Below are 14,646 nucleotides of genomic sequence, written 5' to 3'. Positions count from 1 at the left end.
TTGGACATTAGGAAAAACTTCCTGTCGAGGTGATTAAGCACTGGAATAAGTTGCGGAGGGAAGGGAATCTCCATCCCTGGAGATTTTTAAGAGCGGGTTGGACAAACACACAGCAGGAATGGTCTAGTTAATACTTTGTCCTGCCATGAGTGCAGGGGGCAAACGGCTACCTGTAGGACTTTGCTGCATGAGGCAGCAGTTTTTTTTGCAACAGTAGTTTCTTACAACCCGCTGCAGGCAGTACATTTCTGCAGGAAGCCGTTTCCAGGCCACCAGCGGGCGCACAAAGAGCCCAGGGCCAGGCCTGCCGACTGGGGAGCGGCTGGGGCCCGGGGATCCGGCTCCCGCTGCCCAGCCCGCTCCTTGCTCCCCGCCGCCGCGCGGCCATGGCGAGCTGGCGGCTCCCCTGGACCCGGCTGCGGCTGCGGGCGGCCCCGCGCCTGCTCCCGGCCCCGCTCCGGCGCAGCGGCTCCGGCCCGGCCCCGCCGCGTCTGCCCGGCGCCCTGGCGCGCTCGGGCGGCTTCGTGGGGGGCCGCTGGGTGCAGGCGGCCGCCGCCTTCCCCGTGCTGGACCCGGCCAGCGGCGCCGAGCTGGGGCGGGTGGCGGACTGCGGCGTGGCCGAGGCCCGGGCCGCGGTGAGAGCCGCATGGGAGGCCGGGCCCGGCTGGAGCGCGGCCCCCGCCAAGGTGAGAGCCCCGGGCGAAGCGAGCGGGACCCGGCCGGGCGAGGCAGACGGGAGGTGAGGGGAAAGCCCGGCCCAGGGAGCCCCCCCCGCCTCCGCGCTCTGGGGGACAGGGACCCACAGGCGGGAGCTTTGAGGGACGGTGTCCCGGGCTGCAGTCAGGCCCTCCCCCACCCCCTGGAGGGCGAGCGGGGCACGGCAGGACCTTGGGAGAGTGTGATGTACTCTCCAGGTGCGCCCACGGCATGCCCGCCTCTGCGGCTGTGACCCCGCAGGAGAACCAGGCCGGCTGCCCCCTTGGCGGGCAGAGCCCAGGGCAGGGTTGGGGGCTTAAAGAGCTCCAGTGGGCTTGATTCAGCTGCCTCTGTTCTTGTGTGTGGTGTATTTAATCCCATACTTCGCCTGGGAGCGCTTTGGGGCAGGGACTGGTGATGTGCAGCAGCAGGTGCAGCCCAGGGAGGGTCTGACAGGCCTCTAGGGACAGCTACTAATAGGTCTGTCATTAATATGAGGGGTTGGTGGAGACAGTTAGTAGGTGGTGCTTTAAATTTAAAAGCTGGCTTGAAGGCCACAAGTCACCTTACACATACCTTAGAACAGTGGTTTGCAACTCGCGGTACAGGTACACCTCGGAGGGGCAGGGGGGTACACAGAGGTCTTCCTTGGGGTTACATCAACTCATCTGGTTATTTGCCTAGGGAAGTCAGTACAGACTAAAATTTCGTAGAATAACTTGTTTATACAGCTCTGTATAGAGAGTGTGGCTCTTTCAAGACTTCTGAACGCATGCTCCACACCTCGTCCCTCTCAGATTTTGGAAGGCACTTCAGATTCTTAAAGCTTGGGTCGAGTACTGTAGCTGTCTTTAGAAATCTCACATTGGTACCTTCTTCCTGTTTTATGAAATCGGCATTGAAAGTGTTCTTAAAATGAACAACATGTGCTGAGCCAGCATCCGAGACTACTATAACATGAAATATATGGCAGAATGCAGGTAAAACAGAGCTGGAGACATACAATTCTCCCCCAAAGAGTTCAGTCACAAATTTAATTAAACCATTATTTTTTTAACAAGCATCAGCAGCATGGAAGCATGTCCTCTGGAATAGTGCTGAGGCATGAAGGGACATGAATGTTTAGTATATCTGGCATGTAAATACCTTGCAATGCCAGCTACAAAAGTCCCATGCCAACGCCTGTTCTCACTTTCTGGTGACATTTTAAATAATAAGTGGGCAGCATTATCTCCTATAAACGTAAACAAACTTGTTTGTCTTAGCGATTGGCTGCACAAAAAGTAGGACTGACTGGACTTGTAGGCTCTAAAATTTTACATTGTTTTGTTTTTCAGTGCAGTTATGTAACCAAAAAAACCAAAAACAAAAAACCAAAATCTACATTTGTAAGTTGCACTTTCACGGTAAAGAGATTGCACTACGTGTATGAGGTGAATTGAAAAATACTATTTTGTTTCTTTTTACAGTGCAGATATTTAATCAAAAATAATATGAAGTCAGCACTGTTCAGTTTGTATACTGTGTTGTAATGGAAATCAATATATTTGAAAATGTAGAAAAACATCCAAAAATATTTAATAAATTTCAATTGCTATTGTTTAACTCAAAAATTAATCGTGATTAATCGCAGTTTTAATTGCACTGTTAATCGCGTAAGTTAACTGTGATTAATCGACAGCCCTAATTTTTATATCTGATTTTGTAAGCAAGTAGTTTTTAGGTGAGCTGAAACTTGGGGTACACAAGACAAATCAGACTTCTGAAAGGGGCACAGTAGTCTAGAAAGGTTGAGAGCCGCTGCCTTAGAAAAAGTGTTTTTTGTTTTTGTTTTTTTCAAAAGCATGTCCTCCTTTTCTCATTAACTGTTTATAAGCAAGTAGTCCTTTACATACATCTAAAGCATGTGAAACTGACTGCCACAAGATATTGAGGCCAAGGGCTTATTAGTTTCAAAAGAGGTAGACCTGTATACAAATAGTCACAGTGGGGAGAATATATATATGAGTACACACACACGGATTTTCCTCTGAAGCACCTGGTACTGTCTGAAAGAAGTTGACTGACTGAAAGGACCGTTGTCTATAGTGGTATCACTAGCCCTCCAATACAATTTTGAATTCATGTCATCCTTACTCCGTTATCTTTTTTCTATTTGAACAGCACACATTCATTTATACATAAAGTATGAAGTTAATTCAGTTTAGTAACATTCTTATCTATAAAAAGAAAAGGAGGACTTGTGGCACCTTAGAGACTAACCAATTTATTTGAGCATAAGCTTTTGTGAGCTACAGCTCACTTCATCGGATGCATTCAGTGGAAAATACAGTGGGGAGATTTATATACACAGAGAACATGAAACAATGGGTGTTATCATACACACTGTAAGGAGGTTTTTTTTTCCCTTGCCTAGGAGAGAAGTGTGTTACTTCGCAAATGGTACAGTTTGATGATGGAGAATAAAGATGACCTTGCTAAGATAATTACAGCAGAGAATGTAAGTTTTACATGTAAAAATGTGCTAATTTCAGCATTTTTCAGGCCTCTTTGCCAGCAAAGGACCCCTTTGGCAACAAAGGGTCTTATCCTGAGTGGTAGTATGTACCCACAACTCCCAGGCCTTAAGCAAGAAAGGCACATTAGCTATAGAATTTACCATGTAGGGCCTGATCTAAAGCCTGTTGAAGTAATGGAAAGACTCCTATAAATCCTTAGCCCAGACTCTGTCCAAAATGTATGTAACCTGGAATCAAAGTGCCATTTACTGTGCCTAGCACAATGACGAAGGCTCTTAAGTGCCATGGTTACACAAATAATAATAAGAGTAAAAATAATGACCTAAGTGACTTTTTTCAATCACTTTGGTCTCTTTGAAGTATTTCTGCATTGTGATTTAATCATAGGGGAAGCCTCTGAAAGAGGCAGAAGGTGAAATTCTTTATTCTGCCTCCTTCCTGGAATGGTTTGCAGAAGAAGCTCGTCGCATTTATGGTGACATCATTCCACCTTCTGTGAAAGATAGAAGGATCTTGGTGCTGAAACAGCCTGTTGGAGTGGCAGCCATTATCACCCCTGTAAGTGCAGCTGGATCTGTCAGACTGATTAAGGACTAACTTAGGGCTTTTGGCTCAGCTCTGAGAATGGGGTAGCATATACCGCCATGGCCCAGGAGAAATCCCCCTGAATCCCCCCTGGCCTTTTTCTGCTCCCCACTCATTTGTTCTGGGTGGACTTTACTCCCCTGCATGGCCAAGTGGGACAGAGTACACGCTCTAGATAAGATATGAGAAAGTTACAGCATTGGTCTGGATGCGTTTCTACATTGAGTTACGTATCATGAGACAAATAATGGCTTTTTCATACTGAAAATACATGTCATGTTTTTGGTTTTCATGTTCCTAGGGGTATGGATTTGTTTCCTCATATCTTTTTTCTCCACCTACTCTTAGCAGCAGGTGCACCCCCAAAAGGTTGAAGTTTTTGAGTTAATATAGGTAATACCAGTTTCTCACAGATGTAGAAATCTCTCTGCCATTTAATTAGTCGAATTTTTAGAGCATAAGAAAATTGGTAGTGGCATTATATACACAGTATTTTGTAAATGCTGCCTCTTCTCCCCTTTTCTATTTTTGAAAAGTATTTAAATGTGAAAGTAAAGCAAAGTCTCATTCTTATACAAGATTTGTTTTGATTCTTCCTAGGAGTTGCAAAAAATAGCTAGTTATTTGGGCAGAGAGGGAAGTATGCAGCTTTTCTGATTTTTCATTGTATATTTCTCTCCACCTAGTGGAATTTTCCCAGCGCTATGATTACACGAAAAGTTGGTGCAGCTCTGGCAGCAGGCTGTACTGTGGTGGTGAAGCCTGCGGAAGACACACCATTATCAGCATTAGCACTTGCTGAGGTGAGCTTTTGCGCTGGTATTACATTAGCAATGGATTGTATCTCACAGTAGCAGTATGTAAACAGAAAGTGAAGTGGCATTCAAACATAACTCTTGGCTACAGTCTCACACAGAGAGAGTACAAATTTATTCTGTTAAGATGGTGGTTTAGATTTAATAGTTACCTTTAAAATAAATAAAAACATTGGAATATATTATGGGCATATTAGGAGTATCTTCCAGCATTGGCCTAGCTTTGCAAAAGTCAGCTTTAAATTTGAATATCTTTGCTTTAATTGATGTCAGCAACAGCCTATAGCAATGCCAACATGTAATGTTTATGGGGCCCAATATTGTGAATTGCAGAGCACCCTCAGCTCTCATTGACTCAGTGCTTATGTCTTCAGAGCAAATTTACAAATACATATATGAATATAAAAATATTACCTACCTGATCCTTATACAAAGTACATTATTTTGTAACTGCATATTCACTGTTTCTCATTGCAGCTTGCAAACCAGGCTGGGATTCCAGCAGGAGTATTTAATGTTGTCCCCTGTTCCCAACAACAAACCCCAGCTGTTGGGGAGGCCCTGTGCACTGATCCTTTGGTAGCAAAAATATCGTTTACTGGGTCCACTGCTACAGGAAAGGTACTTGACAAGACGGTGAAAGTCTGAAGGGTTTTTACTGAAAAGCAAGGGGAAGTGTTTTGAGGGGAGAAAGGTGTATATACAACATTTTCCTTTGGGGTGGTTCTTCCCCACACTGCAACAAACTTTCTTCCTTTCTGGCTGTTGAGGGCTTCACACAAATCCCTGTTAAGTACTTTTCCTTGAATTACTGTCCATTTAATCTGGTATCTGTTAGCTTTTTAGAACAGTGGTAATCTTCATCAAATTACAAACTGGAATGATGCACAGCAGTTACTCAGGAAAGTTCAGCTCCAGAAACTGCTGTTTCAGGTTACGTGATGACTTGACTCTAATGGGAATACCTCAGAATGTGCTGCTCAGTAATGTAGTGCATTACTGAAAGAAGGGAAGGGTCATGAGGTGAAATCTTTACTTAAGGCTAGATTCTACTCCCTTTACTCTGCGAGTAGTCTCATGGAAATCATTGGGACTATTTGAGGAATAAAATACTAGTGTGGGGGGTTAAGATGGCAGAATCTTTCTCTTAACAAGAAAGGGGCATTTTCTAAAATGGTCTGAGGAGGAATGGGATGACAGCGGGAAGGGTAAAATTTAAACTGGATATCAGGAGAAAAATCTTACCAGCAAGTTTTATTACAATGTGGAATGATCTTGCAAGGGAAAGTAGAAGCAGCTCTTCCCTGAGTTCTAGTTAAATAAAGGCTGGACAAAGTAATTGGGTGAAATCTTGGCCCTATTAATGTCAGTGGGAGTTTTTCCACTGGAGACTTCAATGTAGGATCAGATTGCCTGCTTTGGCAAGGGAATGGGAAAGATGGACTATTGACTCTGTGGCGAATTTGTAGGTTCATTATGGGAGTTCAGTCCCCACCAGAGTTAGTTCCCCCTGCCTCTAAATTCTGATTTGTTAGTGAACTGAATATTTACACACTTATCCTGTTTGGTGTCTGCTGTATACTTGTAGATTCTGCTGCATCACGCTGCTGGCACTGTGAAGCGGGTTTCCATGGAGCTTGGGGGGCATGCTCCATTTATAGTGTTTGACAGCGCTGACGTGGACCGAGCTGTTGCAGGAGCTCTGGCTTCTAAATACAGAAACTCGGGGCAGGTGAGAGAATTATTTTTCTACCTTGCCTATTTCACGTTTTGGAGCATGAAAGAGCCCTATTTTTTGTGATTAAGCTATTTTTGCCTAACTTTATTTGCTTGTGAAAGGAAATATGCTGGATTGAAAAGATGAGTCTACAATGCCAGTTCAGTGCCTCTCTGCTGAAACTGCCAACAAGGGTATCCGTTTCAGATGATTTTGTCATATGGACATTTCACAAGCAATAAACTCACATGAATTCCTGAAGACAACTCTCATTTCAGGCCATTAAAGTAGACACTACAAAGTGTATTTAGCTCTGCTTTAAATTAGTGGCTCACAGTTTTGGGGCAACCAAACCTGTTTGTAAGGATGTTTGTCAGGAACAGAGTCCCCGATAATGTCATGGCAAACCTGGTGGATGAACTTTGTGACTTTGTCCTCACCCATAACTATTTTACATTTGGGGACAATGTATACCTTCAAATCAGCAGCACTGCTATGGGTACCCGCATGGCCCCACAATATGCCAACATTTTTATGGCTGACTTAGAACAACGCTTCCTCAGCTCTCGTCCCCTAATGCCCCTACTTTACTTGAGCTACATTGATGACATCTTCTTCGTCTGGACCCATGGAAAAGAAGCCCTTGAGGAATTCCACCATGATTTCAACAATTTCCATCCCACCATCAACCTCAGCCTGGACCAGTCCACACAAGAGATGCACTTCCTGGACACTATGGTGCTAATAAGCGATGGTCACATAAACACCACCCTATGCCAGAAACCTACTGACTGCTGTTCCTACCTACATGCCTCCAGCTTTCATCCAGACCACACCACACGATCCATTGTCTACAGCCAAGCTCTACGATACAACTGCATTTGCTCCAGCCCCTCAGACAGAGACAAACACCTACAAGATCTCTATCCAGCATTCTTACAACTACAATACCCACCTGCTGAAGTGAAGAAACAGATTGACAGAGCCAGAAGAGTACCCAGAAGTCACCTATTACGGGACAGGCCCAACAAAGAAAATAACAGAACGCCACTAGCCATCACCTTCAACCTCTCCAATGCATCATCAAGGATCTACAACCTATCCTGAAGGACGACCCATCACTCTCACAGATCTTGGGAGACAGGCCAGTCCTTGCTTACAGACAGCTCCCCAACCTGAAGCAACCACACACCACACAACAGAACCACTAACCCAGGAACCTATCCTTGCAACAAAACCCGTTGCCAACTGTGTCCACATACCTATTCAGGAGACACCATCATAGGGCCTAATCACATCAGCCACACTATCAGAGGCTCGTTCACCTGCACATTTACCAATGTGATATATGCCATCATGTGCCAGCAATGTCCCTCTGCCATGTACATTGGTCAGACTGGACAGTCTCTACGTAAAAGAATAAATGGACACAAATCAGACATCAAGAATTATAACATTCAAAAACCAGTCGGAGAACACTTCAATCTCTTTGGTCATTCAATTACAGACGTAAAAATGGCAATTCTTCAACAAAAAACTTCAAAAACAGACTCCAACAAGAGAGTGCTGAATTGGAATTAATTTGCAAACTGGATACAATTTGACTTAGGCTTGAATAGAGACTGGGAGTGGATGAGTCATTACACAAAGTAAAACTATTTCCCCATGTTTATTCCCCACCTCCACCCCTCACTGTTCCTTAGGTGTTCTTGTCAACTGCTGGAAATGGCCCACCTTGATTATCACTACAAAAGGTCCCCCCCCCATTAACCTTGCAGAAGAAGCAAGTTTTAGGTGGATTTTGAAAAGAACCTGATTAGCATTAAATAATTTCACTAGTCAAAGTGAGGGGACAGCATGAGAGAAAATGCAAAGACTGGCCTGGGAGAAGGAAATGAGGATAGTAATGAGGCTGGAATCTTTGGTAGAACAAAAGTGGTGAATGGGGACATGACAACATGAAACAAGACCCAAGATATAAACCAAGACAGAGCCATGTAGGATCTTATATGCAAGGCTAAGGAATTTAGACTTGATATAGAAAGTTTTCAAAGGGGGATAATGTAGCCTGACTTGCAAAGGAACATTTTAGCAGTTGTGTACTGGAGAACATCAAGCAAAAGGTTGTAGTAATCAAGGCAGGAGGAGAGGAGGGTATAGACAGAACAAAGGGTCAGAGTGAGCAGGTGTTCCTTCCCCAAACCTACAAATCCAACTTGTAAAATCCAGACCCTCCTTCATGTGGGATTTGGCTGACTTAACACAGACAACAAGATAACAGAAATATCAGCTCCTACCTTTGCTTAGATGCCGAGTCTGCTACTTAACCCACATCCTGTATCCTTTGGTTAGAGGATAACTCCCACCACACCTCCCTTGTATCCTGGTAGATACATATATCAGAGAATCCGTGGCACCCACTTAACCCTTTCCTAGCAGGATCCACACCTGCTAACAGGGTGACGGTGTTTCAGGGAAACACTTCCAGCTTGTTAGTGTTTGATTTTCAGAGTGTTGTAATGAGAGAAGGGCAAACCTTAGTAACAGCCTATGTGGGTGAAGAGAAGGCATGGAAGGAAGTGTAATGGTAACTAGTTACTGTGCTGTAAAAAATGGGAACAGCACTAAGCTTTGTCTTGTTATTCTTTCATGTTTGTTTTCAGACATGTGTTTGCACAAACCGGTTTTTGGTGCAAAAAAAGATCCACGATGCATTTGTGGAAAAATTTGCCAAAGCCATTGAAAGAGAGCTACGTGTAGGAAATGGATTTGATGAAGGAACTACCCAGGGGCCATTAATTAATGAAAAAGCAGTGGGAAAGGTATGTGTGTGTGTGTGTGTATATATATATATATATCAATATATATATCAAAATATACTGATTTCACTTCTGAAATTGTAATTTATATTTTTAGGAAGTATTAAACACATTGTATACCTGTTTTGTAAGACTATATTTGCCACTGTACCTGGAATGGTCCCTTACAGTATATGCTATTTACTTAATCTGTTCCACCTTTCATTTTGCGGTGATGCTGGGAGTACCTTTTCCAGATCTCAAGAAGAGCTCTGTGTGGCTCAAAAGCTTGTCTGTCTCATCAACAAAAGATATTATCTCATCCATTTTGTCTCTCTATATTTGCAGAAAGTATTCTCTCCTCAAAGCCCACAGTGATGTGAACAGGAGTAATTACAGCGATCATTGCCTTGTTAAACTAGGAAAAGAAAGGGGAATAATCTACCAAGAGCAAGCCTTTTTTCCTAATTATATTCTGATTGGTATTTTTTTGGAGAACATTTGCGCTTAACAGACTGTGGGGGTTGTATTGGGTATATTCATGTCTCTAGGTAGCATGACAGTTTTTGTTTTGAACAGTCTGTTTTTGTGTATCAAAACTAAGCAGAAAAATAAATTAGGGCTAAAACTATTGGGGGCTCTGAATGTGGAAGGCGACTTTTAATTTTGTTTTGCATTTGTACATTTTAGGTATTTTCCTAAAGAAAGGTGCATTTTCATTTATATAAATAGTTATATTTCTTAACATACATTTATTCAGATTCTTCATTTTTTACATTTTTTATTATATGGAAAATGAGGAGTGGCATTGCATTTATTTATTAGATGATGATTTTTTATTCCTAATTTGTGTGAAGATGCTACAGCCCCCTAGGTGCCTATCAGCATCTTTAGGTTCATAAATATCTTTGAAAATCTGGCCCCTCTCCTTCAAATTTCTAGAATTAGTAGAGTTCATCTTCTCCCACCTGGGTTTTTTTGTATTATAGTTCATAGATTGGAAGAGGAACACAAGCTTTCCTACTTTTTCAACTCCCAGTTGGTTTCTTAATTTGGATGATCCAAAAGAAGAAAATATATTCTCTGCACCAGCTGGCTAAACTGAATCCAAAAGTAAAATTAAAGAAAAAGCTTTTCTGTACAACAAGAACTGAAAGTACTTGCATTAGGAAAAATATCAATACCACCATTCACTCTGTTGTAAAGAATGAAAATAATATAGATATTTAATGCACCATATGACATTGACATATTTATAAAGCTTGAATTGACCTCAACAGGTAAAGATTCTCCTCCCCACCCCAATTCTCTTTACATTTAAAAAGTAGCACTCTTTAACTTACAAAAATTTGCAGATGACTCACTGGTATAAAGTAGGTTTTTTTAATTCATTTTTTAAAAATGATTTGAATAGATTGTAGTAAGTTTAGGCCTTTACCGTAGGTTACCATAAATTCAAATTTAATTTTAAGGTCTTGTTTTTAAAAATAAAAGTCTGATTTTATATCTTTAAAAATCCATTTTTTAAAAAGAAATCATCAGTTTTTGTCCACTCGGGCTGGTGTTCATAGAAGTTAGTTTAATGTGCGTTCTGTTCACGTTAGAGAATAGATGGAGATATGGTCTCTCCAATACCATCTTGAAGACTTGCTATTGTGGGCTAGTCTACACTGGCAGCACTTTAACGTGGCTTGTGTGGTCACGGCAGAGAGCTCTCCCAGCGCTCTGAAAAAAACCATCTCCATGAAGGGCGCAGCTACCAGCAATGGGAGCGCAGCTACCAGCATCGGTGCACTGTCTACACTGGCGCTTTTCACGCCCCTGAGCAAGAAAGTTGCAGCGCTGTAAATTGCCAGTGTAGACAAGCCCTGAGATAGGATAGTTTTCTTTTGTCAGTAGGTAAGCACTGCATGGTCTTTTGTATCTCTCTCTGACGATGCTGACCATGAATGTGTGGCCCTGATCCTGCAAAGACTTACAGATGTGCTTAACTTTCCTTGACTTCAGCAGGACTAATAAGCCTCCGTAAAGTTAAGCATTTATGTAAATCTTTGCTGAATTGCAGCTCTGCATTGCAAGTGATCCTGGTTTGTAAATCTAAAATTCAGGTTATGTTCAGGAGGAGAGATGAAAATTCAGCAAAAAGGGAGGTTTTAAGCAGTGTCTCAGTCTCTAAATAAGAAGCAGAATAAACCCTTTTTGTCTAACGCCTTGTTTAATTTTGGGGAATCTTGTTGTGTATTCAAGAAAAGAAGACCAAACCTTTACTGCTAAATGCTAGCTTGATATCTCTTGTTTTGCTCATCTCAGGTGGAGAGACACATTAGCGATGCAGTTTCTCAAGGAGCATCCATTGTGACAGGAGGGAAACGGCACAGTTTTGGAAAGAATTTCTTTGAGCCTACTCTGCTCAGCAACGTCACAACAAACATGCTTTGCACGCAAGAAGAGACATTTGGTCCCTTAGCACCAGTTATCAAGTAAGATAATCCATTCTTCAGATTAACATAGAGAGAGTTTAGTAAACTTCAAAAAAGTATTTTATTTCATGTGAATAAGTATACAATCTGCATAATTATTATTATTATTCTTCCACAGTTTTTTTTTTTTGGCTTCTGATGAGATTACTTCTCTCTCTCTCTCTCTCTCAGATTTTTACTTATTAAAACTGTACCTGTAATTTTGACCTGTAAACTTTTTTTCAGTGAGATTTTTTTTTTAAATGGCACCTGCAGTTTAACGAGGGAGGATAACAGTAAAGACCATCAATTTTCATGCTCCTTTAAGGGACCTGAGAGCTTTTGCATTTTGTCACATGACCTAATAGTTCTGTGTTTCTCTGATCCAAAGTACCCTTTGGACAATTTCCCCTCTCTAGCAGTCTTTTTCTCTGAGGGTTTTTTTTTCCCCCCTCCCCAGTATGATTGAACCTGGTAGGACTCAGTGGGGCGAAGATTTACGAATCTTTCTCAGATGTGAGATCTTGTCAAGACAGCGAAAGTGAATGGCGTGTTTAAACCACATTAGTTGACAAGTGTTAACACATTTTAAAATTTAATGTAACTCAAGGGAAATGGCAAAAGCACCCTGGCTTGAGACCTAAAATTAAATAATAAAACACTAGAAATATACCAAGGAGAACAAACCTACATTCACTTTGTCCCATTTGCAGTGAGGCTGCTTCTCAGTATCCAGAGACCAGGAAGGCAGTAAGGATTACTTCCTTTTCCACCCCGCTATGTTGATTGCAGGTCTCACTGGTTCTCTGTTTCTTTATATTGACAGGTTTGATACTGAAGCAGAAGCTGTTGCTATAGCAAATTCAGCCAATGTGGGTTTAGCAGGTACGTTCTCCCTTTTCAGACAGATACACCACTGTGCAGCTACAAACTTGAGCTTAGTGTTGCAGTGGTGTGAGATGAAGAATTTGATTTTGATTATTTCTGTTTGCTAATAAGCACCTTCCCCAAAACCTTCTGCTGCCATGTCCTTTTGATTTTTGTTCTATGTTAACAATATATTTTTACATTCATGTGACAGGATATTTCTATTCTCAAGACCCAGCCCAGATCTGGAGAGTTGCAGAGCAGCTGGAGGTTGGAATAGTTGGTGTTAATGAAGGAATAATGTCCTCAGTGGAGTGCCCTTTCGGTGGTGTGAAACAGTCTGGCTTAGGACGAGAAGGTTCAAAATATGGTATTGATGAGTACCTAGAAATAAAGTATGTCTGTTTTGGAGGCTTATAATAATTTGCAGAAATGACACAATCCACAAAGGCCTGGAATAATGTCCTGTTTGGGGTGGACTGTCTGTATATTAATGTGAGTGTTACCCTCTTCAAATCCAAGTAATGCTGTTGTGTGACTACATGTAGAGAGAGATGTTTTATGTAGCTCTGTGCTGACACTTGTAAAACACAAATATTACTAGTTACATAGATTTAGTAGTAATACCCAATAGTTGAATGACAGTGCCTCTTAGATGGGGGATGAGGGAGGAATAGTTTCTGTTATTTGGGTTACCTTATGTAAATAGGAAGAATTTGGAGATTTGTGCATAATGAAGATCATAATTTCTGTTCTGGAGGACATAGGCAATTTTTTTTCCTTCTGTCTCTCCTAATATTCACGCATCTGTGTAGGGAGTGGAGAAGTGTTGGGGAGGGTAGCCTGTCCTTCATGGTTTTGTGCCAAATATGCACTTAATTCTCAACTTGCTAACGCTGTTGTAGAACTTTTTCAGATTGCTTACTTTTATTAAAGTTTGCAGGAGAACTTGGTGCTTGTGAAGGGGAGGAATTAGTGGTAATGGCTGGAGCCAGGCATTCTTACAGGCTAGTGTGCAGCTATGTCAGTATACATCACTGCTAATTGCAACACCACCTGCTGTTGCAGCTTTGCCCTCTCCAGAGCAGACATCCTAACTTATGCCTAAGAGCTTAGTAGTTTCAGGAACAGATACACAACCTGTGCTACCACGTAAACAAGGGCTGTAAGTCGCAGTAGTGTGTATAAACTGGTTGCCTAATGAGTCAGTGGAGCTTGGGGGATGGCTAGCTTAGTGTGTAGTAGAGGAATGCATGTTGCAGGGACACTCTGCTGAGCTGTTCGGGGGTGGGGGGGGAGAGGGGAGAGATTTATGTAAATGAGCTCCACATGACAATATATATCCATTCATTCCCCTGTGCAAGACCAGTATGACCCCACCTGGGAAAGGGAAGAGGATGGTCATCAACATAAATGTTGCCAACCAACTTTTTAAGGAGTGCTTTCCTCCCACTCCTTCAAAGAGCCACTTCAGCTTGCTCAACTACAGAGCCTCAGCAGGCGGTACTGCTCCTGCGGCTTTGTGCCTTAAATGCTACCAGGCCCTGGACTGGGCTCCTTGTCACATGGGCAGATGTCCATCGCAGAGTGGGACAAAACCCCAAACTCATCTAACTTACAACCTAATAAAGATTATATAGGTCTTCAGAGGCAGACTTTGTATGTCATCCGCTTAGTCTATGTAGCCTCAACTGAAAGCATCATTAAAAGGTTATGTAAAAGTTCCTTAATGTGAAGCAAATAATGGTGTATTAACATGGTTTTGACTTTATTCACCAAAGCACTTTATTCACCAAACTAAACTTCCTCAGAAGATCCTATAGAAAATTTTAAACTGGCTTTTCAGAGGCTGGGGAGTAGAAGTTGTGTGTTTTCATTTTTGGCTAACTGCTGTTTAGCCAGCTTTTACATTTAATTACAGAATGAAAGTGAGCTGACGGCTCTCTCTAGATGAATGTATCCTGTCAAATAGACAATGGTATTCAATTAAACCAAGGTAGGGGGAAATTATTTTTGGAATGACACTTAAGTTTAACAGAAAAGCAAGGTGGAGCAGAGCCTTCGCAAGTGAACACGGAGGAGTATTGATTGCTACTCAACATTTTAAATGTTATTTAGATTATTTTTATATTACACTGGGTGTGGCTGGAGCTCATTCCTTACTGTCTGTAAAATGCATGAGTGCATTGT

At 42.2% G+C, this 14,646-nt stretch overlaps 1 protein-coding gene across 1 annotated transcript; it reads left to right on the top strand.

Annotated features, from left to right (window-relative positions):
* The first annotated feature begins 211 nt into the window (after positions 1-211).
* On the top strand, positions 212-14,225 carry ALDH5A1 (aldehyde dehydrogenase 5 family member A1). The gene is made up of 10 exons (XM_084620732.1): positions 212-686; positions 3,113-3,196; positions 3,603-3,773; positions 4,487-4,603; positions 5,093-5,236; positions 6,204-6,347; positions 8,996-9,154; positions 11,441-11,610; positions 12,416-12,474; positions 12,671-14,225. The coding sequence occupies exons 1-10, from the start codon at positions 387-389 to the stop codon at positions 12,874-12,876; spliced, it is 1,554 nt and encodes a 517-aa protein (XP_084476858.1). The 5' UTR covers positions 212-386; the 3' UTR covers positions 12,877-14,225.
* Positions 14,226-14,646: the final 421 nt, after the last annotated feature.

The sequence above is a fragment of the Lepidochelys olivacea genome (assembly GCF_965140295.1).
Source record: "Lepidochelys olivacea isolate rLepOli2 genome assembly, chromosome: 2".
Classification (NCBI taxonomy): Eukaryota; Metazoa; Chordata; order Testudines; family Cheloniidae; genus Lepidochelys; species Lepidochelys olivacea.
The sequence above is the reverse complement of the archived record's forward strand: the minus strand, read 5'-3'. Positions and strand labels throughout refer to the sequence as shown.